Source organism: Furipterus horrens, unplaced genomic scaffold (genome assembly GCF_987537825.1).
Source record: "Furipterus horrens unplaced genomic scaffold, mFurHor1.1.pri manual_scaffold_1, whole genome shotgun sequence".
NCBI lineage: Eukaryota > Metazoa > Chordata > Mammalia > Chiroptera > Furipteridae > Furipterus > Furipterus horrens.
Genome location: NW_028327171.1, coordinates 47665302 through 47691591, shown reverse-complemented (window position 1 = coordinate 47691591; position 26290 = coordinate 47665302). Strand labels below are relative to the sequence as shown.

The 26290-nt window shown below is 43.8% G+C and overlaps 1 protein-coding gene across 3 annotated transcripts in view; it reads right to left on the bottom strand.

Annotated features, from left to right (window-relative positions):
• Positions 1-5433: 5433 nt before the first annotated feature.
• Positions 5434-26290, bottom strand: part of ST6GAL1 (ST6 beta-galactoside alpha-2,6-sialyltransferase 1) — a 118425-nt gene continuing 97568 nt past the window's right edge. For all 3 annotated transcript variants that reach the window (XM_090275193.1, XM_090275201.1, XM_090275196.1), the window contains 3 exons: positions 11469-11567; positions 10299-10473; positions 5434-5797 (listed from right to left, as the gene is read on the bottom strand). In XM_090275193.1, coding sequence (XP_090131319.1) covers positions 5556-5797; positions 10299-10473; positions 11469-11567 — 516 coding nt within the window. In that variant the 3' untranslated portion in view covers positions 5434-5555. The remainder of the gene's footprint in view (positions 5798-10298; positions 10474-11468; positions 11568-26290) is intronic.

Genomic DNA, 26290 nt, shown 5'->3' with positions numbered 1-26290 from the left:
CATTAATTATAATTATACTTTTACATCTGTTCAACTATTAATTCAAAACTTTGATTATTACTATGCTATCATTAATTATATTATACATATATTCAAATTTTATTGGAAATAAAACATCAATAGTACATAATATTTTTTATTTATTTTAAAATGTGGTTAATATATATTTTTATTTTCCCTGTCTCTCTCTTTTGTTAAGGGGCCTAATATTTTCTTCTGCGCCCGGGGCCTCAACCAACCTTAATCCGCCTCTGACTTAAGTATAAATAGATTAAATACTTTAATTAAAAAGACAGGATAGGTAAATGAATAAAGAAAAACAAGATCCAGTGACATATTGCCTACAACACACTCACTTTAGCTTTAAGGACACACACAGACCGAGAGTGAAGGGATGAAAAGAGATATTTCACAAAAATGGCAAAAAAAAAAAAAAAAAAAAAAAAAAAATGCACAGGCAAATTGGAGGGGGAGGGGGCTCTTATCTCCCTGGTGGCTGGTGAGGTAGAGGAGCCAGGGCCCTGACTGGTGTGGCTTGGCTGGGCGTCGCAAGCACAAGATAACCATTTGGATTCCTGGTCAGGGCACATGCCTGGCCTGCAGGTTCCATCCGAAGTCAGGGCACATCTGAGAGGCAACCGATTGATGTTTCTTTCCCTATCCTTCTCCCTCCTTTCCTCCCTTCTCTAAAAATAAATAAATAAACTCTAAAAAATAAAAAAAAAATTGAAAAAGGCAGAGCCAGGGCCTCACTTTTTCTCCCTGACCCCCAACACAAACACCTTTAAAAAAATCAGATGATAGAGTGGAAATCAGGGTAGAAGCAGCCTGAAGAGGCTGCAGAAGCTTTCCTCCAGACCTGGACAGAGGGGTCCAAACCACCCAGCCCACCAGTGGAAAGGACCTTATAGAGATTTAGAGCCACTGCAATTTGGCAAGCATGAATCTCAGTTCCCCAATTAAAATCTGTTCTGACACTTCAGTTTTGAGCTCCCATTCTACTGGTATCCCAGGCAGAAAACCAATCTCAGTCAATATGGGCATTACAGCTGAGCTCAAAGGAACTTACAACGAATGCTAAGGCATTAAGTGTAGGGATCAGGAGTAGTCTTTGGAGTTATCTGGCCACTCACCACTACTCAGGTGTCTCTCATTCATGATCTCATCAGGAAAGGGCATTCACGCAACAGTTTCTGTACCCCTCTCGGCATGGCATCTCTTTAAAAGAGGCTGCCTAAGGTTCCATCTGCCTGGCCTTGCATCCTCGTGAAGCCTCACCCTCCATGGACTTGCAGGTCCTTTCCAGAGATTTGGCTGGGAAGGAAGGCTCAGGACCCTCTCTCCAGGCCCTCAGCCACACTCCTTTCACTGTTCTTTCCATCTGCAGGGGACTCTGTTGTAGGTGGGTGTTACAAGCAGGAGTACTTGCTGGAGCTGCTGTAACCAAGTACTACCACAAAACAGGGTGACTTCAACAACAGAAATTTATTTTCTCACAGTTCTGGAGGCTAGAAGTCTGAGATGAAGGCATCAGCAGGGTTGGTTCTTTCTGTAGGCTATGAGGGAGAACCTTCATGCCTTCCTTCCCTAGCTTCTGGTGACTTGCTGGCAATCTTTGGTTTTAAGAAGCATCTCTGATCTTTGCCTTTCGTCTCCACGTGGCATTTTCCCTGTGTACGCGTCTATCCCCAGATTTCTATAAAGACACCAGTCACGTTGGAGTAGGGAGGCTCATCCTACTCCAGTATGACTTCATTTTATCCAGTTATCTCTGCAACAATCCTATTTCCAGATAAGTTCATGTTCTGAGGTACCAGAGATTAGGACTTCAACATAGAAATCTTAGGGGGACATATTCAACACATAATGGGAGGTGAGAGGTTCATGGGGTAACAGCATTATTCCTTCTCCCCTTATTCCTGCTTCTCCTCTGGATTTTTATTCAAACGTATAGGCTACTCCCTTAGGACATCATTTCTTTAAGGGTTTTAGGCTTTTGGAAACGAAGGTAAGTACTTTCCTTTTATTTTGCTTTCTCCCCAAGGTGTTGCACAAACAACAGCCTATTCATTTGAACCCAGGCAAAAGCAAAAGGAAGAAAAATCAATAAATCAGTCAATATTTCACTGATGCTATTCTGCCACATCAGTGAGCCTCCCTTTTTCTGGGGCATTGCAGAGGAGCTGGTGGGGGAGAACCTTGGGACTCAGGATTTCAGCCGTGTCCTCTTTGGAGATGAGCGTTGACAATCAACTGTTGTTCCCTTACAAGTAAGAAGAGAGGGACAAGCGTTTTTTTTTTTTTTTTAAAAACACATTTATTTTAAAATTTTATATAATCTTTGGGTAATTCAGAATTAGCTTAGGCATTTTTCAGAAGTTTCTGAGATTGATGTCTCAACTCCACACCATGTCAATATCTATTTGATTGGTGAAAAGATTAAAGGACCTCAAGAAAAAGGGTGAAGAAATGAGCCCTTAGACAGAGGCTTTCCTAATTTTTAAGTTATCTATAACAAATATTAAACATCTTGACAGACCAACAGTATTTGCATTTTACCAGTTTATATGTAGAGCACAGAATCACACTTAAATTAATTTGATCCCTTACATTAATGACTAAGAGCTAGTATCTACCCAGTGTAGTCTCGGTGTCCACACCAGCATCTACGTCCCGCTGATGGAATGACACCTTCCTCTGCACTCAGTGTTCATGATTCAAAGATTGCAATGAGTGTGTCAAATAAGAACAAAAAGTAAGTCAAGAAGTCAGGGCCCCCAGGAGGCAGACAAGACTAGTCCCACACAGAACTTAGTGGCCCAAGTGCTCCTTCGCACATTCCCAAGCAGAGTCAGGCCTGGGACTCAGGCGGGAAGGAGGAGGGTCCTGTTCTGCCCCTCCACTGCCTCGGACAGTTTGCTGGGTGTTCCAAACAACACAGTTGTTGTCTCTCAACAGGACCGTTAATTCCCTAAGGACAGGGCCCCGTCTCTGGGCTCCTTCAAAGCGGGGTGCTGCCCAGGTGTGAAAACAGAGCAGGTCCTTAACAAGGGAAGGAAGGAAATTGCCATGTACTAAGCACCTGTTAAGTGCCAAGAATAGAGTCAGAGCAGGTGTTTCATGTGACCCTCATAACAGCCCAGTGAAATAGGCCCATCACCCCATTTTACAGATTACCAACATGCTCAAATGGGAGAATTTGCCCATGGTGGCAGAGCTACTAAATAGGGGAACTTCAACTTGAAAATCCAGGACTACTCACTCCAGGCTCTTCCCACTGCCTCTCAAAGCTGAGTGGCTGGCAGTAGGTGAGTACTCCAGCTCCTGGGTGGCTGGTCCGTAGCTCAACTGTTAAGGGCCTTAGAGCATGAGGGGCCAGATTCCCATATCCAGAAGCTTGGGGCTATAGCATTACTCAGTAACCTTGAATAAGTCCTTTGTCTCAGCAGTCTCCAACCATTTTGGCACCAGGGAGCGGTTTCGTGAAAGACAATTTTTCCATGGACTGGGCCAAAGTGGGGGGAGGGGGGTGGGGTGGAGATGGTGGATGGCTTTACGGCAGGCCACCAGGTGCAGCTTAATTGTTACTTGCCACTCACTGACAGGGTTTTGATGAGTCTGCAAGCTATTTATTATGGTCTCTGTGCAGTCAAACCTGTCTGCTAACGATAATCTGTATTTACATCTGCTCCCCAGCACTAGCTAGCATCATCGCCTTAGCTCCACCTCACATCATCAAGCATTAGATTCTCATAAGGAGTATGCAATCTAGATCCCTCGCAGGTGCAATTCGCAGTAGGGCTCTCGCCCTTATGAGAATCTAATACCTCTGCTGATCTGACAGGAGGTGAAGTTTGAGAGGTAATGTGAGTGATGGGAAGTGGTTATAAATACAGGTGAAGCTTCACGCACTTGTCCACCACTTAACTCCTGCTGGGCGTCTGGGCTCCTAACAGGCCACAGACCTTTATCGGCCCATGGTCTGAGGACCCCTGCTTTACCTTCTCCACAGCAGGTGCTGGAGCAGTCCAGAGTGGTTCTCAGCCAGGGAGCAGGGATGAGCAAACCATCTAGAAAGCCTATCTGTAGATGCAGTGAAGGGGTTTCTGATGAAAGACTGTGCCCCGCTAGCCCCTTGCTAGAGAGGCAGAGGGGAAAGCCATCTGGCCCAGCTTGTGCGAATTAGTTATGGCCTCTAAGGTTCTGACCTCTGAGAGCGACTTGAAGTTCTTGGGAACCACTTCCCCACTCCCTGAGAGACCATACACAGAAGGCCCATGAAGGTCAAAGAAATTGGGTCAGGATACTTTTAAGGAAGAAAATGCTTCAAAGTAATCTGAGAGGCAAAAGACCACCTTAAAGGGAAAATACATGATGGCAGTAGGGGGAGGTTTGGGGGTCGGCATTAAAAATGAAAAGGTGGATACAGTGTACAAACCCAGCTAGTAGGATAGGGTCAGGGTTGACCAAGCTGAGCATGGAGAAATCGGGATTTTGGCAACATTCTTGTCTGGCATCTGCCATGGGTCTGCACTTGCCGCCCCAGACATGGATTTGGGTTTTCATCCAAAAATAACATGAGCCTGTCAGTTCAGACAGACCTTAGAGAATAAATCTGGGTAATGAAGGCAGAAAGGAAAACACAACTCAAATGACTCCAACAAAATATTTGGCATTCTTCTCCTCTTCCTCTGAGTTCTACTCCAACGCCCTAGCTCTGGAGGCCCCCTATGATCCACAGACGCGGCGAGCATATGCCCCTCCTCTCTGGGTGCACAGACAACTCAGCAAGCCCACCTCTCTACAGACCCCCAGATCACTAAACTCACTGTGTCCTACCTGTCTGTCACTCCCACTGAACTGGGAGCAACTTGAGGATGGAGACTGTATGTTTCTCTCCCTCCATCCCCATGTGCAAAAGAGTGTGAGTTCACCAAGACCCTTTGCACAAAGCACCCAGGCTAAGGACCAGCCAACCAGCCTGCATGATAGGAACACAGCCTCTCCCAGGGTTGTAGACCTTAGGAGCAACTTTGTTTGGGAGGAGCCAAGCATGTTTCCTACACCCTGTACCACTTACTTGCCCCCACTTCCCCAGAGCCAACCTTTACCAGGAACAACCATCATTTGGGTAATTTGTTTAAAACATGACATCAGTATGTCTAGGTGCAGAGTTCATCAATATAGAGTGCTAGTTTGTGAGAACAGCATCATTCAGGTGGAGAAAACAGCCCAGCCTTAGCAGCCCTGGTAGGAAAGGTGGGTCTCACATTTACCCATGTGCAAGGAAGGGAGGACTCTGTCTGGAAAGAGTACAAGGTGTGTGTGCACGTGTGTGGCAGGATGTTTTGGGCTCACACACGTCTATGGCTACAGGGCAGGCTGGACCTGGTTCCTGAAGCCCGAACACCCTTGCTGACAGAAGTCAAGTTCTAGAATGCAAGGAGCAGGCAGGGATTGTTCAAGAACATGGTTTTCCCAGGCCCAGGGTAGCCAAGAGATGGGTTGTAAAATGCCCCATGAAGGGTGAGGGCACCTGGCCAGAAACCCCACACTCAGCAATGAATACTCCGGAAACCAGGCAGTGTGGCTTTTCCAAGCAAGTAAATGTCTTCATCTTTGCCCTGATTGAGGTACTTCACCATATTCTTCTCGAAGAGAAGCGGGTGATAGGCGCCCAATGTGCAGGCGCTATCAAAGAACTTCTGGTAGTAGTGGCACACATCCGTCTTGCGCTTGGACGGGAGGAACTCATAAATATCCACCTGGTCACACAGTGTCATCATGATGATGATACCTGGAGAGGAGAGCAGAGGTAAGTCTTGCCTGATAATGCATAGCATACCTTGGACCTCTGCCCAATGAGTTCACAGCTCATGACCTCAAATTTGGGAAGATGTCTATCTGGAATTTCTAGTTATTACTATGACCCCAACCTGAGTCCTTCTGGTAAGCAAAGCCGGCAGGCTATTCTTTGAGGGTCACCGAGCCAGATGCACTTTTGTATCCCCAGCATGTAGGCGAAGGCCCTCCCTAAACACTAGCAGGTTGAATGATTCCATCCATCAGTCAATGAATTTACCAATGTGAGTTAGCTATATGAAGAGAGAGGACAAGGTGACTGAGAGGACAGTACCCTCACATGTACACCATACTTTCTAGCACTTTTCTATCCTGGAGGAACTTCTTAGATGGTGCTATTTAAAGAAGGTGTTTCTTACAGTACTTGCAGGAAATAGTGCAGAGAGGAAGACTGTTCTTCCCTCAGCTGGGAGGAGGGACATTTGGAACAGGAGTGCGCCATAGTCTCTATTGATGGGCTCTGCTAATTCAGGCAGGAGACTGGAGCCAAGGGGGTGGGGCCAGAGTGATGCTCTTGGGGAGGCAGTGCAGACACTGAGATGCAAACCCAACAAAAGGCAGGAGGCTGCTGCTACCACCCACATTGTCCCCACCTGGCTCAATCATCTCATATAGGACACATCCTTCTCTGGCCTCGGGTTCTTCATCTGCCCCAAGAGGGTGATCTACCTCCTCCTCCTATCACACAGGCTATTGTTAGGATGCAATAAGATTATGGGTCTAAGACCCCTTTTGCCAACCATAAATATAAGGAATTCCTTATAACAGAGTAGTTCCCACTAACAGCAAAACTATAAACTGCTAACAAACAACAAGTGCTGGTGAGGATGTGGAGAAGAGGGAACCCTAGTGCACTGTTGGTGGGAATGCAGACTGGTGCAGCCACTAGGAAAAACAATATGGAATTGCTTCAAAAAACTAAAAATGGAACTGCCTTGTGGATTATACCCAAAGAATCCCGAAACCCCAATTCAAAAGAACTTATGCACCCCTATGTTCATAGCAGCACTGTTTACAATAGCCAAATGCTGGAAACAGCCTAAGTGCCCATCTGTAGATGAGTGGATCAAAAACTGTGGTACATTTACACAATGAAGTATATGTAGTAGAAAGAAAAAAGGAACTCCTGCTATTTGCGATAACATGGGTAGAACTAGAGAGAATTAGGCTTAGCAAAAGAAGCTAGGAAACAAAAGACAAATACCATATGATATCATCTAATATAGGAAACTAATGAACACAAACAAATGAGCAAAATTGAACCAGAGGCATGTAAACAAGGAACAGACTAACAGTTCCGGGGTAGGGGGTGGAGGGGCAGGGTGGAAGGGCAGAGGAGATGGGGCGGGAGAGAAAGGGAATAAGTAGGGCAAGGGTTTAGTAAAAGAACTAGTATAAATAACCCATGGACATGTATGAGGTAGGGATTGACTGTGGGAGAAGGGGTGGGCTGGGGGCGGGGAGCAATGGGGGGAAAAGTGGGACAACTGTAAGAGAAAAACAAATAAATTTTAAAAAAAAACTATGAACTGCTAGCAGCAACTTTGTTCCAGAAGAATCAGATATTGGAGAGCCAGCCCTCTGCCCTCTGGTTGTCCCTGGTCCAATGGAGTAGGAAAGACACCCCTGCAACTAAGGGATGTGGACACAGCAGGAGTGCTTCTGGAACTTACAGAAGGGAGCACTTCCTATGAGCGAGGGCTCCAGTAAACCTCCTGGAGCACTGGGGTGGGGCCCAGGAGGAGCTACGGCCATGAGGGATGGGCAAGTGGGGAAGACACTGCTCTCTGGTAGAGAGAGCAGTGTGGATGAAGGCAGGGCAGTAGAGCAAGAAAAAGATATTTTTCCCCTCAGTGCTTCCCCAACTATTCCTGCTCAAAAGGACTCCAGGATGAGCCCCAGATCCACCCACCTAAAAGTTGAAGAGAAAGAGATGAAGATGTGAAATGGGAAGAGCCCCCATTTCTTTCTCTAAGGAGTACTTCTGATATTAAACATGTATTTGTACATTTACTCGGGGAACATTTAACATAGGGGTTTCTTGGGCCAGACCCAGGAAGGATAAGTCAACCACGGTCTCCCCTGCCCCTGAGGGAGTTTGTATTTTAATAAGGGAAGTGAACAGGCAAATTACACAATGGTGAGTGGTTGGGGCCATCAGTGAGAAAGTGGTCCATGCAGGGGCCCAGAGGAGGGAGCTTCTGTTCCTGTGCACATGCACAGCCTAGAACCTCGTGGGCACTACCCATGGTCCAGGGAGGGCAGACATTCCATGAGGACCAAGAGGACTGGACATAGTCCAAGAAGAAAGTGTGGAGCCAGCATTCAGGGCCCTCTGTACTCTGACCCCAGCCCACCTCCCATCAGCTCCCCCAGCTCTAGTCAGGACTCCCAAACCCAGTTCAGCTTCATTGCTCATTCTATCAGGACTATAGCTAGGTGCTCACATGGGTGAACAATTTTGAAATTTTGAACAAAGGATTATTGATTCTTCCTTTATCCTCAGATTTTAATATGTCTCAGCATGACAGTATTACTGATCCTGTCTTTATTTAAAATTCTGATATTTCATTCATCATAACATTTTGCATTAATTGTGATTTTTTACAAAGGTATTATATTAAGATACTATCGTCGTCATCGTCGTCGGCAGCCGTCCGTCTCGAGAGACGATGGTGTAGCTTCTTAAGAGTCTATCTGCACCGCCGAGAATGGCTGTGCAGTCCGACTCGGGAGTGACACGGTATCTGTCTCCTCCCGTGTTGAATCGACATCTTGCGATGACGCTGGAGTGTCCTCTCCAGTGAAGCTGAAGCTACAGAGCCTGGGCAGGGTGATATGGAGGGTCTGCTGTTGCCCATGCAGCAGACCCCCCCTCTCTTCGCAGCTGAAGGGTCCAAGGGAAAGACGGAGTCAATACAGCTTGGCTTCAGGTGCGCCGCAGGAGTTGCCGGTGTTGACTACAACATCAAACCGCCTTAGGGACTCCGGCTCCGGATTTTCTGTCGGGGTTTACTCCCTTAGCCTTTCCCCTGAAGAGGTATGCCGCAAGGCAGCGGAGGTTTTTTTTGGAGTCAGAGTTGTCCTTCTCTGATGTGCCCTGACTGGAAGATCGAACCAGCGACACTCAGCTCGCAGGCCGACGCTCAATCCACTGAGCCAAACCAGCCAGGGCTATTAAGATACTATATTGTTACTGAATTTTTTGGCACCCATTTCAATTGCATGCCTGACCTAGCCATGCTCCTCCTGTGTTCCCCTCTCCCCTCCTGTCTGTGCTTTCCTCTACTCCATCTCCATTTGCCAAATCCACCCCTCTCATAGGCCTGACCCAAATCTACTCCTCTATGAACCTCTCAGACTGGCCACCTAGATGGGGTCCTCTCTCCTGTGGCACCAATCGGTCGCTTGTCCTGGCACAAACTGAATGTTGCCTCAGACACCTGACTGGACTCTCCCACTGAACACTCTAAAGGAAATGTGTTAGGTAGGATAGATAGCAAATTAAAGCAGGGAGGAGGAGGGAGACATGTCTCACCCACTGACTCAGCAGTCCTGAGCCTGGTCCAGTAATATTGCCAGGTGTTCCAACATCACAAGAACCACATCCTAACCAGCGAGGAGGGGAGCCCTTGGCATTCTATGTATCCTTTCCACTGTTTGGGAAAGAAAGTCTTTGAAACTGTATTCATCCCAAGGCCTGGAAGGGGGAAAAGGAGGGGGCCCACAATGCCCAGAGAAAAAGCTCATAAAACAACTTTAGTTAATTGCCTAATTCTGGTCACTATCTGTTTTAAAAGAGAGTCCTTAGTGTTTACAGAAGGAGGCCATAAATAACTGCCTCAACTTTAATTAACTGCCTCCTGTCACATATCTGTTTTACAACAAGATGAACAAATGGGATCTGAAGCAAGGTAAGGATTCAGGCTAACAGACCTCCACACATACCTAAATTTGGGTAATCACATTCCCCCAGGGTAGTTGCCTCCACCTTTACCTGTCAATCAGTATGTAACTTCTTCACCTCCATCCTGCCAACTATTTAAGTCTTCAGAACAAAGGACCTGATGCTCTTGCCACCCCTGCTCTAACCTCTTGCCATCCTTACCTTGTCATGCGCTGAACCTATGCCTTTCACCCTACCACCACCTTAGCTAGGCCCATTCTCTTCCATGAGAACGTATCACCAATAAACCCTGCTTGCATGCTAATAGACTTGCTGATCTGTAATTCTTCACTGCGTTGGCAAGAAGAACTGAGTTTCTGCCATAACAAAAGGATTCTACCTTATTAGTCTCTGTGTGTACCAACCCAGCAAACACCTAGTAACTGTTTAGTGAATGAATGAATGAATGAATGAGTGAGACCCCAGAAGAAAGCTAATATCTCCTAGAAATAAACACGTCCGGTCTTTCCCCAGATATGGATGGACTCACCGAGCATCCCAGAGGATGGGGGATTTGGCTGAATCTCCTCTGTAGAGATTTCTTGAATAATGTCCCACAGTTCCCAAGGCATCTGGGGTCTGAGGATGTAAAAGGGCTGATCAGGATGTAGCTTACGATAGCTCTTGTAGTTCTCAAAGAATCTGTAGTCGGGATTCTGGTACCACTGAAAAAGAAGGAAAGAGTCTCAAGGAGAGAAATGGGCCAGTGCCACTGCTGCCCCCAGGCAGTCATCCTTGTCTGAGGACATTGGGGAGAGGCCCAGAAGCACCAGGCAGAGTCCAGAGGCACAGCCTCCTCCTGGGAACAGATTCCAGATCTCTCTTCCACAGGGGGACCCACCATGGAGCCTGTGCTCACAGGGAATTTTGAACTTGGTAGCCCTGGAACAGATTCAGGCTTTCAGATCATAGAACCCGGGGATGACATCAGTGCAGAAAGGGATCCTTGGCACCATCTAATCACACTCATTTTTAAAGATGTGAAAACTGGGACACAGCTTGTCACATCTGTGGAGTCAGTCTGTCCTGAGCAGGTGGATTTCAGTTGTAAGCTAGATCAGTACAGAACTGTGGAAACTTGAGGTTGAGAGGGTGCAAAGGATCACCAGAGCCTGTCAGCTATGGCTAAGTCCAACTTCAAAGTTCAGTGCCTAAGAACAGTGTGCTTTGTCCTCCCTAAAGCCGTTCTCCTGTGGCCACTGCAGCTCACATCGGAGAGAGGCCAGACTGACCTGCATGACAAACGGTGAGAGGGCCATTCTGGAGAGACTGAGAGTCTAGCAGGCCTGAAACTCCCGTCTTCTTCCCTGAACAAGCTGACATTACAGATCTATCTGGCCCTTTGCTTAGGAAATCAAATCCCGGAACAGGTGACTTTCCCTGTCCACATTCTAGTTTCTTTATACGTAAAATGGGACCAACCATGCTTCTAGCTACTTCCTCATGTTGTTATGAGAGTAAAATGAGGAATCTGAAAATTGAGTGTGGGACATGGGTACTTCTGAACTGCCGGTCCAGATGAAGCAGGATACCCTAAAACTGAAACAACCAGTCCTCAGGGCTGGCCCAGGTCACCCATGACTTCGAAAACCCAGGGACTCAGGAAAAGCTATAGGCAAACAGGAAACTCAGTCACTATTTCCGAAGGTCACCCACTTACCTTTGGGATATCTGAATGGTACACTGACGGGTCCCATACAATTAGGATTCCTTCATTGTATAAACTGTCTTTGAGGAAGCCCTCATCTGTGGTGACCAACTGCAAGAAGAAACAAACAAGCTGTCACTTGGATACTTACATTAAGTATTGGGGATCACATCATGAGGACCATCTGAGGCCTCAGAGTCCCATGAGGCTTCTAAGTTTTCTTGCAGCACTTAACTTCAGTGAGAAGGAGGCAAAGATGCTGGCACTGTGTGGCCCCAAAAGGTCATTTTGTCATAATCAATCACCATAGAGCAGAAGGTTCCTCTCACACAGGCTTTGAGATTACTGGGGCGAGAGCACAGTGAAAATGGCTTGCATATTGTCCCCTGCAGTTATACTCATTAGAGGGAAAAGGGGGATAAAGTTTAAAGTCAGAATCTTATATAATCAAAATAATCCCTGGAAATCCTTTTAATCACTTATAGAGTCCAGTGTCCAGTATTTACACATCATGATGGAGACAGACACAGCCCCTCCCACGAGTCCAGCCCAGGCAGTGATTTCTGCAGCGTTAGAACAGTGGCTGTGCCTGTGGTAGGGCCCCAGATGAAGGCATCAGTGTGCATGCAGGGTGCCATGGTATACGCAAAAACGTGAAAATCTCACCAGGCTGGTGAGGCGCTCATGTGTGCTGGCCAGAGGGAGGCTGTCCCAGACAGAAGAAACGCCATGTGCAAACCTCCAGATATGAGAGTACATGGCAGAGATTGCTAGGTGTCACTCAATACCTGTTCTCTCTCTCTCTCTCTTCCTTGGTAACAAACACTTCTGATGTTTATCTCAAAACGTGGCTAATTAAAGACTACTAAATAATACTGAATGTAAACTGTAATTGAAAAAAATTTATAATTAAATGTAAATGAAAATGATAGAAAAATAAAAATAAAATAAAGACTACCTGAAATAAAAATTCCTCAGCCTCTTTTGCAGCTCAAATTCTGGCCAATGGTGTGTAAGCAAGTGTGACTTCCAGAAAGTGTCCTTAGAGGCAAGATCATGGCCTCCCATGTTCCTTCCTCCTTCCTGCTGGCTAAAAATGGTTGTGATGGCTGGAGCTTGAACAGTCATGTTGGACCATGACGTAGAAGTCACACGGTAGAGTGGCAAGTGCACAAGGTAGTAGGAGCCTGGGTTCCTGACACTATGGGACACCATACCAGCTCTGAAATGTCTTTCTTTTTTTTTTTTTTTTTTCTCATTACAGAGAAATACATTTTCATCTTATTAAGCTAGTGTTAAGAGGTAGGCAGAATGGACATGTCACTTGCAGCCCAACCTAGTTCTAGTTAGCAATAAGCAGCTTGTTTGCGAATTTCAGGCTGTCTAGCCATGGCTAGGATACAATGGGAGAGCTAGAAAGGACCAGAGAAATTTAGGCAGGGGCCATCCAAGGGAACTTAAAGTTTCTTCAGTAGATTACAGGCACAGTAAAGGCTTTTAACTAGGAAGGATCTAAATATACTAGTGTTCTGGACTAGAGCTTTTAGAGAAAAGGAGACCAAATAGAAGCAGCTGTTGTAGCCTAAGTAGGAGAATAATGAGGAAGACTTACAACTGTTGTAAGCTTGTCAGCTGTAGGCTTGCAGACTGAGTGTTAAAAGTGAAAGAAAAGGGGGCCAAATGTGACTCCTAGACCTCGAGCCATTTCCTAAAATGTGGACATAGAAAGAAAAGCAACTGCTATGTGTCTGAGGAGTTTTGAAGTCCACAGATGAGATAACTGGCCTAGAGTCTCCCAGCTGAGAGGTCACAGGAAACAAGAATAGAACCCACATCTTCCATTTTTAAGCACTGTCATCTTTGCTTAGGGACTCGTAACTCATGGTACAGGTACTCAATGCTGCAGTCCAAAGGCGGAGCAGGCATCCTGACAGACGGGACTTTGCAAGACTGAGCTGGTGATAGCACAGCCCACAGGACAGCGGGCTTCCTTCCCACTATTCTATACATGTCTTCCAAAACAAAATTCTACAGCTTCACTCTCCACCCTCATCCCACTCCATCCTCCCCTCCTAAAACAGCTGGCATGTTGAAAGCATAAGTTTTTTCTTGAGCCCTGCTTCTTCCAAAGCAGAGTACTGATGCCAGGTGATTTATAGCACTCATGAGGACTAGAGACAACTGGAATTTTTCAAAATGTCTCTTTCTAGAAGCCACAGCCCCTCTCTAACAATTTTCTTAGTATACAAAACAAGAGGCCAAGCACAGCAACTTCCGTCACCCTGAGACTTTCCTAGGATCTATGGCTTCACTGTCCTCAGAAATCTCAAGAGGCACAGTTTTCTCCTTTACAATAAAGGATAACAAACAGCAATGATGATAACAGATATCATTTCATGGTGCTTAGTCCAAGCCAGATATCCTTATATATTACCCAGTTCATTTTCACAACAGCCCCAGGAGACAATCATCAGCATGCCCATTTCCATAAATAAAGAAACAGAGATTTAAGTAACTTGCCCAAACCAAGTTAGAAAGTAAGCCAGGGAGTCTGAATTGGAGCCCTTTTGACTGGCACCAGAGTCCACACTTGTAATCTACACAGTGCACTGCCTCATACAAGGAGGGTGGGATGGGACACCCATGACTCTTGCAAGGAAATAGCAAAGAAAGCTTGTGATGAGGGGTATGGAAGTGTCATGAGAATTTTGCTTTTTGTCTGAAATTTTTCTTTGTATGATCAGCTTTTTTCAGCTGATCTTTCACAGCTGAAGATCCTTGAGGCACTAGATCCAAACCCATCATTTTCTGACAGGTAAACTGAGGTCCAGAGAGAAGAGAGACTGTCTGAGGCTTCAAGGTAAGTTTGAGGCAGAGCCAGGACCAGAGGTTAGCTCCTACCAGTGTTCTTCCTGTTTCCACAGGGCAACATTCATAAACCACAAGATATTAAAACAAGCCAGCACACTATCAGGATCTGGGCTGCCTCCAGTTCTCACTGTACCCAAAGGGGAAATGATCATTCCCTTGAGCTACTTGAGGCAAATGAAAATATAATTCATAAAACCGAGAAAATGTGAAGATAAATGCTACCTTTATCCTGAAGGAGAAAGAAAGTGGCCAGGCTGGGATCTGGTGGACACAAGGGGAGAAGCCAACAGCACCCCTCAATCTTAAGTAGACATGACTCTGAACTTATCACATGAAGTCTGGCAGCCATTTGTGTGAGACTCAAGGAGTTCCCCAGAAGAACAAAAATGCCTCAAAACTGCTTAGGGATTTGGGAGACTGCTTTCAGTTTAACTCACTCTGTGGTCTTAGGTGGGTCATTCCCACTCTTCAGGCCTCAGGTGCCTTATTTATAGGGCACTGCCATTCTGGCCAGGTAACCAGCCATGCCCAGAGAACATCTCAGTCCATCATTTTTTTTTTTAATGCAGCAGAAGGGACTTTAGAGAGAATAAAGCTCCTCTCAAATACACTTGTACTTACCCCTGGGCAGAGACTGGTCTGTGTTCAGGGAACCTTGGGAACCTTATGATGTGGAGAGTAAGTCATTGTCAGAGCAACAGATCCCCAAGGAACACCTGCCAGGAAAAGGCTACACCAGGGAGATGGAGTGTTGCAGTTTTTGCAACCTGTTTAAAGTGACCTTTCCAGTCATAAAGTAAAAAACGTTCACTGCAAAAAGTTAGAAAATACAAGAATACACACACACACACACACACCTATATATATAAAAAGAAGAAAATGATGGCCACCCACAATTGCATTCTACAGACATTACCACTATGAATATGTTGGTCTTTTTCCCTCTTATAGATTGAATTGTGCCCCCTACCCCCCAAATTCTTATGTTGAAGCCCTAACCCCCAGTGTGACTATATTGGAGATAAGGTCTTCAGGGAGGTGATTAAGGTTAAATGACATCATAAGGATGAGGCCCTTAGATGGATAAGACTGATGTCCTTAGAAGAAAAGAGACGCCAGAGAGCCCTCTCTCTCCCTATGCACCCAGAAGAAAGGCCATGTGAAGACAGACAGAAGGCAGCTTATCCATGAGCCAGAAAGAGATTTCAACTTTGATGGCACCTCGATCTTGTACTTTTGGCCCCCAGAACTGTGAGAAAATAAATCTCTGTTGTTTGAGCCACCTCATCTTTGGTACTTTATTATAGCAGGCTTAGGAAACTAATATCCCGTGTGTGTGTGTGTGTGTGTGTGTGTGTGTGTGTAGACATTGATATAACTTAACTACAGTCCAGACAGCAGTTTTGTTAAACTCACAACAAACCAGGTCAATGCCTTCTCATTTACTCCTCACAATATTTCCAAGCCCCAAAAAGGCACAAAAAGGAAACTCTAAGATGTTATGTAACTACCTAAGATCAGGTACTGAGGTAGATGGAGCTGGGATGCAAATTAGGATCTGTCTGATATTTTCCCACTATACTAGGCAACCTTCATTCAAAAATGCTAAGTGGTGAGAAAACATGTGTGCTCTGGTTGCCAGATTTGCAAATTTGCCAGAGTTGCAAAGTGAGTCAGCACTATAGGTAGATAGACAAAAGGGTGGCTAGGGCCTTGAGTAAATATTAAAATTATATGGAGACTCTGAACCTTAAGGGAAGGCCTGACCATTATAAACAGGCAGTGGAAGGAGGGTCTCTCACAGAGAAGGGCACCACAAATTGAAACCACTCCCCCATACTCCAAAGGAGAGGGACCTGTAATTCTACCCAGCATCACAGGAAATCATCAAAAGAACTATAAAGTATTACAGGAAGTAAATGTTGGAAACGTCCAAGCAAAAGAAAGTGATGGAATAATCTATGAAACTTATCCACAAAGGAGTAATATTCAGCTATAATAAAGAATGGGATTTCTATAAATGATATGATTTCCAAGAGAGACCGGAAAAAAAGCAGAGAGTAAAATATACAGTTCACTACATGTTGTAGAAGAAATGAGAGGAATTTAAATACATTAATTTGTCTTTACAAATAGAAACACAAAAGGATAAAGGTGGCTACTTACAAAAGTGGTGGTGGGACAGGATGGCAGGAATTTGGGAGGAAGTAACTCTTCCCTGAGTATATCTTTTTAGATAGTTTTGAATTTTGGAAGCACATTAATATTCCACATATTTAAAAAAGAGGAATGAAAAGAAAAACCTAAAACTGAAACAAAATGAAGACCATTGAATTTCAAACAAATCCAATTATCTCAGTGAAGAGACACAGAAGGGTTCATCCCCATAAGTTAGGTGCCTATAATTTGACTATGTAACCTCAGTCTTGGGAGGGGTGTGGCAAACTCCAGACAAATCCTATACTCTCCTTAGAAGGTTTCTTTTATGTAAAGATATGCAAAGCAATTTGCAAACTATTTTAGATGTATCATAGATGTGAGCAAATAGATAAATGTGCTAAGGTTGTTAGAAGCAGGATTCTCACTGTGAAAGAAGCGGGAATACAAATATAGAATGAGGAAGGCAAAACATGCCTTTATGTGGATAGACTTAATTTGAAGGCATCGATTTAAGTCTATCATTTCTAAAACAGGCATATTTGCATGTATCTCTATAGATAAGTGTATACACACACAGTTATATATATGTGTGTGTAAATGAATGAATGCATGTGGATATGTATTGTGTATGTATAGGTGTATGTGTTTGTGTGTATATGCATATAATTCCTAGCTCTACCTGCTAAAAGGGCCAAAAAGCAGACACCTCAGTAGGCATGAACGCATTATTGCCCAGATATTAGTTTCTACAGCACTTTTTACTTAAAGAAACTAGGGGTCCTTGGAAAAAATTATAAATCTCAGAGGAAAGGTAGAATAGTATGGAGAAATAAAACTATCCTGTATCTCTTAGAGCTCCTGAAAAAGGCCCTAGACTCCTGAAACTCTTCATTTACCATGAAAATAACATCTGTAGCTATTTGCCTAGTTAATTGCTTTGATCTGATTCAAAAAATAATATAATTTTTCTTATCTCCCTAAGAAGCCAAATGGTTATAGCCCACACTCTATCTAAAGGTTAATATAGAAATTCCAAGAGTCCATGAAAACTGGAGCAGGAGGAGAGAGGCCCAGAAGCTTAGAAACACCTCTAGGTGAGTTTATGTGCCAAAGGGCTGGAGTAAGAAGGGGACCCTCTCAGGAGGAAAAGAGTATAGTTACCTCCTGCCTTTTATAAATGGAGCAGGAAGGTGGAGGTGAGGACGAAATCACTTATTTGTTGTATATAAGATCTGTCTGGAAAAAACTCTAGCCATTGTTAATATAACAAGAATGGTTTGTGCAACATCAGTGTAACCTGGTAGCCAAAGAGAGTGGACTGAAATACACATGCATGAAAAATGATGACTTTACTGTACTAGTCAGTGGGGGCAGTAGATACCATTGAGTGAGCATGTGTACTATGTTGCTGTCGCATTCAAAATGACTGAGTGAGTAGAGCAACGAATCTGCATCAGATTTTGCATGAAGCTTGAACATTCCTCCATGGAAACTATTCAGATGATTCAGAAGGCCACAGCTATGGGCAACTCTGCTTGGAGGCTTCATCATGGAAATGCACCCACTCGTGCATCATGTCTCATGCAGAGTTTTTTGGTGAAACATCAAATCATCCAGGTAATTCAGCCCCCCTACAGCCCAGATTTGGTGACCTGTGACTTCTGGCTTTTCCCAAAACTAAAATCACCTTTAAAAGGGAAGAGATTTCAGACCCTTGATGAGATTCAGGAAAATACGATGGGGCAGCTGATGGTGATTGGGAGAACTGTGTGAGGTCCCAAGGTGCCTACTTTGAAGGGGGCTGAGGCATCATTGTCCTATGTGCAATGTTGCCTGTATCTTGTATCTTCTTCAATATATGTCTCTATTTTTCCTATCATGTGGCTGTATACTTTTTGTGCAGACCTCAAAAAGGGTGTCTGGCTACTCATGTAGGAAAACTGACCAGGCTCTCATTGCTTTGCTTTATGAGTAAGAACTTGGGCAAAGAGGGAGTAATGTATTTATTATTCACTGTAAGGTATTTAAAAAACGAGTCTCTAATCCAGAATACTTTGTGTGTACACTCAGGATAGAATTAACAAAGATGAAATACTAAAAACCCAACAGATAGGCACAAAATGAACAGGAATATCTTTTTATGCTACAAAGTATAAAAGTGTTTAGAAAAGAAAAAATTATGAGAGCATGCACATCACAGGGAAACATGAGCCACCAGCTCAAAGGAACTCCCACTGGCCAAATCTGGGACGAATGGAACACCAAAGTGATTAGAACAGTAATGAATCATAAACCACTGAAAAAAGTAAGAATCCATGAGATCTTACCAATTGTAAACAGAGGCAGAAAGGAAAGAAAGGGAAGAGAGGGAGGGAGGGAAAGAAGGAGGGAGGAAGAGAGAATAAATGGAGAAGGAGGGAGAGCTCCTGCTTATAGTAGAATTCTGAGTACCAAGAAAACACTGTGGAGGAGGCAACGCTGGAGTTAAAAAGACTTACTTTGCCACCATCAACAGTAAACATTGGTTCAGGCAAAAGTGATTAATGCATGTTAAACATAGAAGGCAATTTGGATGAGGAGCAGAATAATGGCATAATATTAAAGTGTCCACATACAGACTGCAAAGGAAAAGTAGTAATTCTACAGTGAAGAAATCAGACACCACCTTATCCAGCTGATGATCAAAATTAAAATCTGCTGAGGAGCAGATGCTTCCAGATGTGTTGCTCTCAGGAAGATACACAGCAGTTATGTGATTTTAGAGCCTGGAATGCATAAACTGAATCTATTATTAGATAAACCTAAATATTTTGATATATTTTAAAAATTTTTATTTTTATTTTTAAAGTATATTTTATTGATTATGCTGTTACAATTATCCCAATTTCTTTTCCCTTTGCTCTCCTCCACCCAGTAACCCCTTCCCTCCAGCAATCCCACCCCCCTTAGGTCATGTTCACGGATCGTGCATTTAAGTCCTTTGGCTTCACCCTTTCCTATATTATTAACTTCCCCATGTCTATTTTGCACTTACCAGTTATGATTCTTAATCCCTGCATCATTTCTCCATTTCTCCTTCTTCCCCCTCCCAGCTGATAACCCTCCAAATGAGCTCCATACCTATGATTCTGTTCCTATTCTGGTTGTTTGCTTAGTTTGTTTTTATTTTTTAGATTCAGTTGTTGATAGTTGTGAGTTTGCTATCATTTTAATGTTCATAATTTTGATCCTCTTTTTCTTAAATAAGACCCTTTAACATTTCATGTAATAAGGGCTTAGCCATGATGAACTTTACTTTGTCTGAGAAGTATTTTATCAGCCCTTCCAATCTAAATATAGCTTTGCTGGGTAGAGTGATCTTGGTTGTAGGTCAATGCTTTTCATCACCTTGAATACTTCTTGCTAGTACCTTCTAGCCTGCAGTTTCTTTTGAGAAATCAGTTGACAGTCTTATGGGAACTCACTTGTAGGTAATTCTCTGATTCTCTCTTGCTGCTTTTAAGATTCTTTATCTTTAACCTTTGGCATTTTAATTATGATGTATCTTAGTTTGGGCCTCTTTCCATTCATCTTGTTTGGGACTCCCTGTGCTTCCTGGACTTTTATGTCTATTTCCTTCACCAAATTTGAGACGTTTTCCTTCATTATTTTTTCACAAGTTTTCAATTTCTTGCTCTTCCTCTTTCCTTTTGGCACCCCTATGATTCAAATGTTGGCATGTTTAAAGTTGTCCCAGAGATTCCTACCCTCTCCTTGTTTTTTACAATTCTTATTTCTTCATTCTGTACTGCCTGATTGTTTATTTCTTCCTTATATTCCAAGTCATTGATTCGAGCCCTGGTTTCCTTCCCTTAACCATTGGTTTTGTGTGGATTTTCCTTCATTTCACTTAGCATAACCTTCACTTCTTCCCTTATGCATTTGCCATACTCAAGCATATCTGTCAAGTCTGTGAGCATCTTTATCACCAGTGTTTTAAACTCTGCATCTGTTAGGTTGGCTATCTCTTCACCTGTTAGGTTGGCTATCTCCTCGTCACCTAGTTCTTCCACTGGAACCTTGATCTGTTCCCTCTTTTGAGCCATACTTCCCTGTCTCCTAAACTTGACGGGCTCCTGTGTTTGCCTCTGTATCTTAGGTAGAGCTGTCACACCTGCTACATTGTAAGGGGCAGAGCCCTAGGTATTCATCAGTATAGGTGAACCATTTTGCCACATTGTGGCACTGTATGTGGGAAAGGGGTATGAGAGGGAACAATGCTGCTTGTACAGTGCTCAGTCCTTTTCCAGGCACCTCTTCCACTTTCTATAGGGAACTGGCACTTCTCTATAGTTATCGCCCTGGCCATGGCTCCCAGGTGGGTGGGTGGGTTTGTGGATGTTCTAGGACTGTGGGGGACCTCTAAACAAATGAACTCTGCTGAGAGACCAGCAGTTTCTTCTTCCACCCAAACCCCCACTGGTTTTCACAGTCTGGTCCGGTGCTGGGAGCATTCCCCAGCTGTTTCTCCCTGCTTCTTAAAATGTCGTGACTGTGCTTTCCACCAGCCTGCTGCCACTGCCAGCCTGCTGCAGCCACCACACTGCATCCTCTCTGCCCTGGCCCTGCCCCTCCTTCCTGTTTGAATGAGTATTTCTTCTTTATATCTTTGTTTGTTGGACTTCCATGCAGCTCAATGTTCTGGAACTTCTGGTTGTCTCTAGTTTTGAGGTTGCTGTATTCCTTCTTAGTTATGGAGGGAGATGCCACATGCTTACCTCCACCTCCATCTTGGCTGGAAGTCTCCTTTTTTAAAAAAAGCAATTTATTTCCTAAAAATTTCAATGTCTCAAAAGGCAAAGAAAGGCTATGGAAATTTTCCAGATTAAAGGAAACTAAGTGCAATACCTGACCCTGAACTGGTCTTGTACTAAAAAAGAAAAATATATATACCATAAAAGACATTAGTAAGTCAATTAACAAAACTAAAATGCAGACAGATAAGAGTGTATTATCAGTCTGTACTTTATATAAATGTATAATGGTACTTTGGTTGCATAAGGCAATATTTCTAAGAAATACAGACTAAAATATTATCTTGGTCAGTCTGAGCTTCTGCAAGGAAATACCACAGACTGGGTAGTCTCAACAACAGACATTTACTTCTCACATACCTGTAGTTGGGGAAGTCCCATATTGAGGTATACAATCTTTTTATTTTTTTATTGTAACATGAGATCTACCCTCTTGACAAATTTTACATGGCACAACACATTATCGTTACAGTAACTATAGGCAAAATGTTACACTCCCGATCTCTAGAACTTATTCATCTTGCATAACTGAAACTTTATACCCATTGAACAACTCCCCATTTCCCTCTTACCCCAGGCCCTAACAAACAACTACCATTCTATAATTTGTTCCTATAGAGTATTACTCAGCCTCAAAAAAGAAGGAAATTCTACCATATACAATAACATGGATGAACCTAGACATTATGCTAAATGAAATAAGTGACACAGGACAAATACTGCATAAGTCCACTTATATGAGGTATCTGCACTGTACCTTTAATGACGGTGTGTATACATGGGGAAACAGTGGGGGGAGGGGTCTTTTCTCTTCAATTAAATGGAAGCCCTTTTCCTTCTCTCTCTTCCGCCATACCAGGCAGGGTCTTGTGGGAGCTCATTTGCTCAAGTGAATGGAATCTGGGCAGCTGGCTGCACACCTGATGGATGAGCCACACAAGGAAAAGACAGAGTAGCTCTGACATGTTAAAAAAACATTTATGGGATTTCCAGTCAAGATGGAGGTGTAGACAGACACACTTCACCTCCCTGCACAACCATAAGAAGGATCACAACTAACCTCAAAACAAAAAACACCCAGAACTGCCAGAAAATTAAGCTGTATGGAAGCCCAACAACCAAAGATTTAAAGAAGCCATATCCATCCAGACAAGTGGGAGGGGTGAAGACGGGGAGCTGGGACAGAGAGGATGAGGTATGGCAGCAAGGTGGCAGCAGCAGCTGCTGGAAGGGGCAGTGGCACATTGGTGTGTGGTGGGTAAAAAAATTGGGTGAGATACCTTGGGAGTGAGCAATCCCAGCTACAGACCAGAAAACGCAGCCCACGGTTCCAGCACTGGGAAAATATAGCCTTATAACTTCTGGCTGTAAAACCAGTGGGGGTTAGAGTAGAGGGAGAAACTGCTGCTCTCTCAGGAAAGTCCATTTAAAGGGTCCGCCCAGTCCTAGAACATATGCAAACCTACCCTCTCTGGGAACCAACACCAAGGCAACAGCCAAAAGGGCACCAGTCACATACAGGAAGGGGGTGAAGTGACTGAAAATAAAGTGAGCACCAAGCAAGCCTCCAGCAGCCAGGCAGTGGCACAGTTTCCTCTCTGACTCCTCCCCCACATACAGCACCACTGAGTGGTGTAAAGGATTGCTCCACCCTGGCAAATACCTAAGGCTCTGCCCCATACAACTTAACAGGTGTGCTAAGAAAGGGAGTCAAAGCAACTTTACCTAATACACAGAAACAAACACAGGGAAGCTGCAAAATTGAGGAGGCAAAGAAAAATGGCTCAAATGAAAGAATAGAACAAAACCCCAGAAGAACTAAATGAAACAGAGATAGCCAACCTCCCAGGTGCAGAGTTCAAAACACTGGTGATGAGAATGTTCAGAGAGCTCACTGAGTATGGCAAAAGCTTAAGGGAAAATATGAAGTCTTCACTGAGTGAAATAAAGAAAAATCCACAGGGAACCAACAGTGAAGGGAAGGAAGCTGGGATTCAAATCAAGTATTTGGAACATAAAGAAGAAATATAAATTTGTAGAACAGGATGAAGAAACAAGAATTTTTAAAAACAAGGAGAGAATAAGAAGACTCTGGGACATCTCCAAAAGTGCCAACCATCCAAATCATGGGAATGCCAGAAGAAGAGGAAGAACAAGAAATTGAAAACTTATTTGAAAAAAATAATGAACTCTGGCTGATGTGAGTAGGTAGATTAAGTACTCTTCTGAGAATGGAAGGGTCGTTGGTTCAATTCCCAGTGAGGGAACACGCCTGGGATGCGGGCCAGGTCCCCAGTTGGGGGCGTACGAGAGGCAACCAATTAATTATGTATGTCTCACACACTGAAGTTTCTCTCCATTTCTTCCTCTCTTTCCCTCTCTCTAAAAGTAAATAGAATCTTTTAAAAAATAAAAATAATAAATAATGAAAGAAAACATCCTTAATTTGGCAAAGGAAATAGACATACAGAGAGTCCCAAAGAAGTTTGACCCAAAGAGGACCACCACACCAAGACAAATCATAATTAAAATGCCAAAGGTTAAAGATAAAGGGAGAATCATAAAAGCAGCAAGAGAAAAGCAGAGAGCTACCTACAAAGGGGTACCTATAAGACTATCAGCTAATTTCTCAAAAGAAACTACAAGCAAGAAGGGGCTGGCAAGAAGTATTCAAAGTGATGAAAAGCAAGGATCAACAGCCTAGATTACTCTATCCAGCTATCATTTAGGATTGAAGGGAAGATAAAGTGCTTCCCAGACAAGGTAAAGATAAAGGAATTCATCACCACCAAGCCCTTATTACATGAAATGTTAAAGGAACTTACTTAAGAAAAAGAATAAGAGCCAAACTATGAACATTAAAATGACAACAAACTCACAACTATCAACCACTGAATCTAAGAAACAAAAACAAACTAAGCAAACAACTAGAACAGGAACAGAATCATAGATATGGAGATCATGTGAAGGGTTATCAGCAGGAAGTGGGAGAAGGGGGAAAAGGTACAGGGATTAAGAAGCATAATTGGTAGGTAGAAAATAGACAGAGGGGTGTTAAGAATAGTATAGGAAATGGAGAAGCCAAAGAACTTATATGCGCAACCCATGGATGTGAACTAAGGGGGCACTGCTAGATGGAAGGGGCTAATGGACAGAGGGGGGCAAAGAGAAAAAACATTGGGACAATTTTAACAGCATAATCAAAATATACTTTAAAAAAAGACACTTATGACCCAGAGTTTTGATATAAGCTGAGTCCAATATCAAGTCACAGCTCCTTCTCTGGTTTGAAAAATATCAGCCACCTAGATTATGTCTGTTGGCCAAAATCAAGAAGCCCTAGAACTCATGACATGATATCCATCGTGTCTAAATTTCAGCTCCCAAATCATTATGCTAAAGTACTATATCAAGGGGGTTCCATCAAAATTACCCAGCATACCCTTTCAGTCTTTAGATCTGCTATTGATAAAAACCACTCACCACACCATCTATCCAGACTGTCTGTCAACATTTTAAGAAGGAAAATTTGGAGCTCAAAAGAAAGCTTAGGGGATTTAAGGTGCTGCTGGAAAACAAAGCAAGACCCAAATCCACGGCTATCGCATGCTCTCTGCCCTGCCCAGAGCAACTCACATAAACTCTTTTCTTCATTATTAAGTTTATGGGGATAATATTGGTTAATAGCATTAAATAAATTTCAGGTGTACAATTTTACAGTATAACTTCTGTGCAAAGACAGCACCCGGGGTCAAAAAGCATATGACAACAGAGATAGACTAGACTTTGGGTGGTGACCACACACAAACTTTGAGCCTCAGTGTCCCTGTTTAAGATGATGATTGGTAATCACACCTCCCATGGTTGTCATAAAGATAAGACATGCAAGACCCTTAGACAGTAGAAGCATTTAATAAGTAGTAACAGCTGTTATCTCAGGATAAACCCCATTAAGTGATCTGAGAATGTCTGGTTGAAGTCCAGACAGCACACACTGTGCATAGGACCTAGGTTTTCTCTCTCTAACCTGTACAAGAGCTTCCAAAAAAGCCACTGGGCCTTCTTCTCCCACTGTCTCTTCCCTCAAGGCCACTGGGTACAATGGGAGCTCAGCAGAGTCTCAAGAAACCTTCCTACACTTAAAGTCACAACTGAATTTATTTAAAATACATATGTAGTTGCATACGGTTTCCTGTTGACTCTCCTAACAACACCTGGCACCAACACGCCTGAATAGGTCTGCTGAAACTTCACAGTATGAGACCATTCTCTATAAAAAGCTACCTTCTCAATAACAAAGCCACCTTTTTGTTTTCTGTTGCTTTGTCTCAGCCCAGATGTACAAAAGGCTGTCCCTTGCCATTGAAGGGGGGTGGGGAGCTGAACAAACTAGGCCCAGCCTTGTCAGAAGACAGCTGCTCTCAGGAGCTCTCCATGTGGGAAGAGAATGAACGAGCCGCTCCCTGGCAGAATTTACCAAAGCAACAGCCGTTCCGTCAGTGACTTCTGGGTGCCAGCTGCTCTGTGTGTGCAATGGTGGGACTCACTTTGGTCATTCACAGAAACAGGCACAGAATAGCTGGGGTAACCAACCAGGACAATAGACAGAGAGGCTAGACAATGAGAAGGGGCAATGATAGGAAGATACCAGTCACAGATCAGCATCACACGAAGTGCTGTCATGGAGCTGCCTGTGACAAAAGTGTTAAAGGAATGACCCAGAGGTGTAGTGCAACCAAGGAAGGAGAGGAAGGAGGGTCGGTGTGTCTGAGGAGCACTGGGGAAGGCTTTCTTGAGAGTGAATAGTGTGGTCATCGTCCCCTCAGCCCTGGCAGAGGGAACACAACAATCTGGAGGTGTCAGAAAAAATGCTGTACTCGCAGAAAAACTACACATTGCCTACAGCACACCCTTCCTCTTGATCGGCTTCTGATTCTCTGGGAGCTGTTTGACAACTCTGTAAATTGCAGCCAACTATAGACATGCTTACTCAGTCTTGTCCAGTAGTCT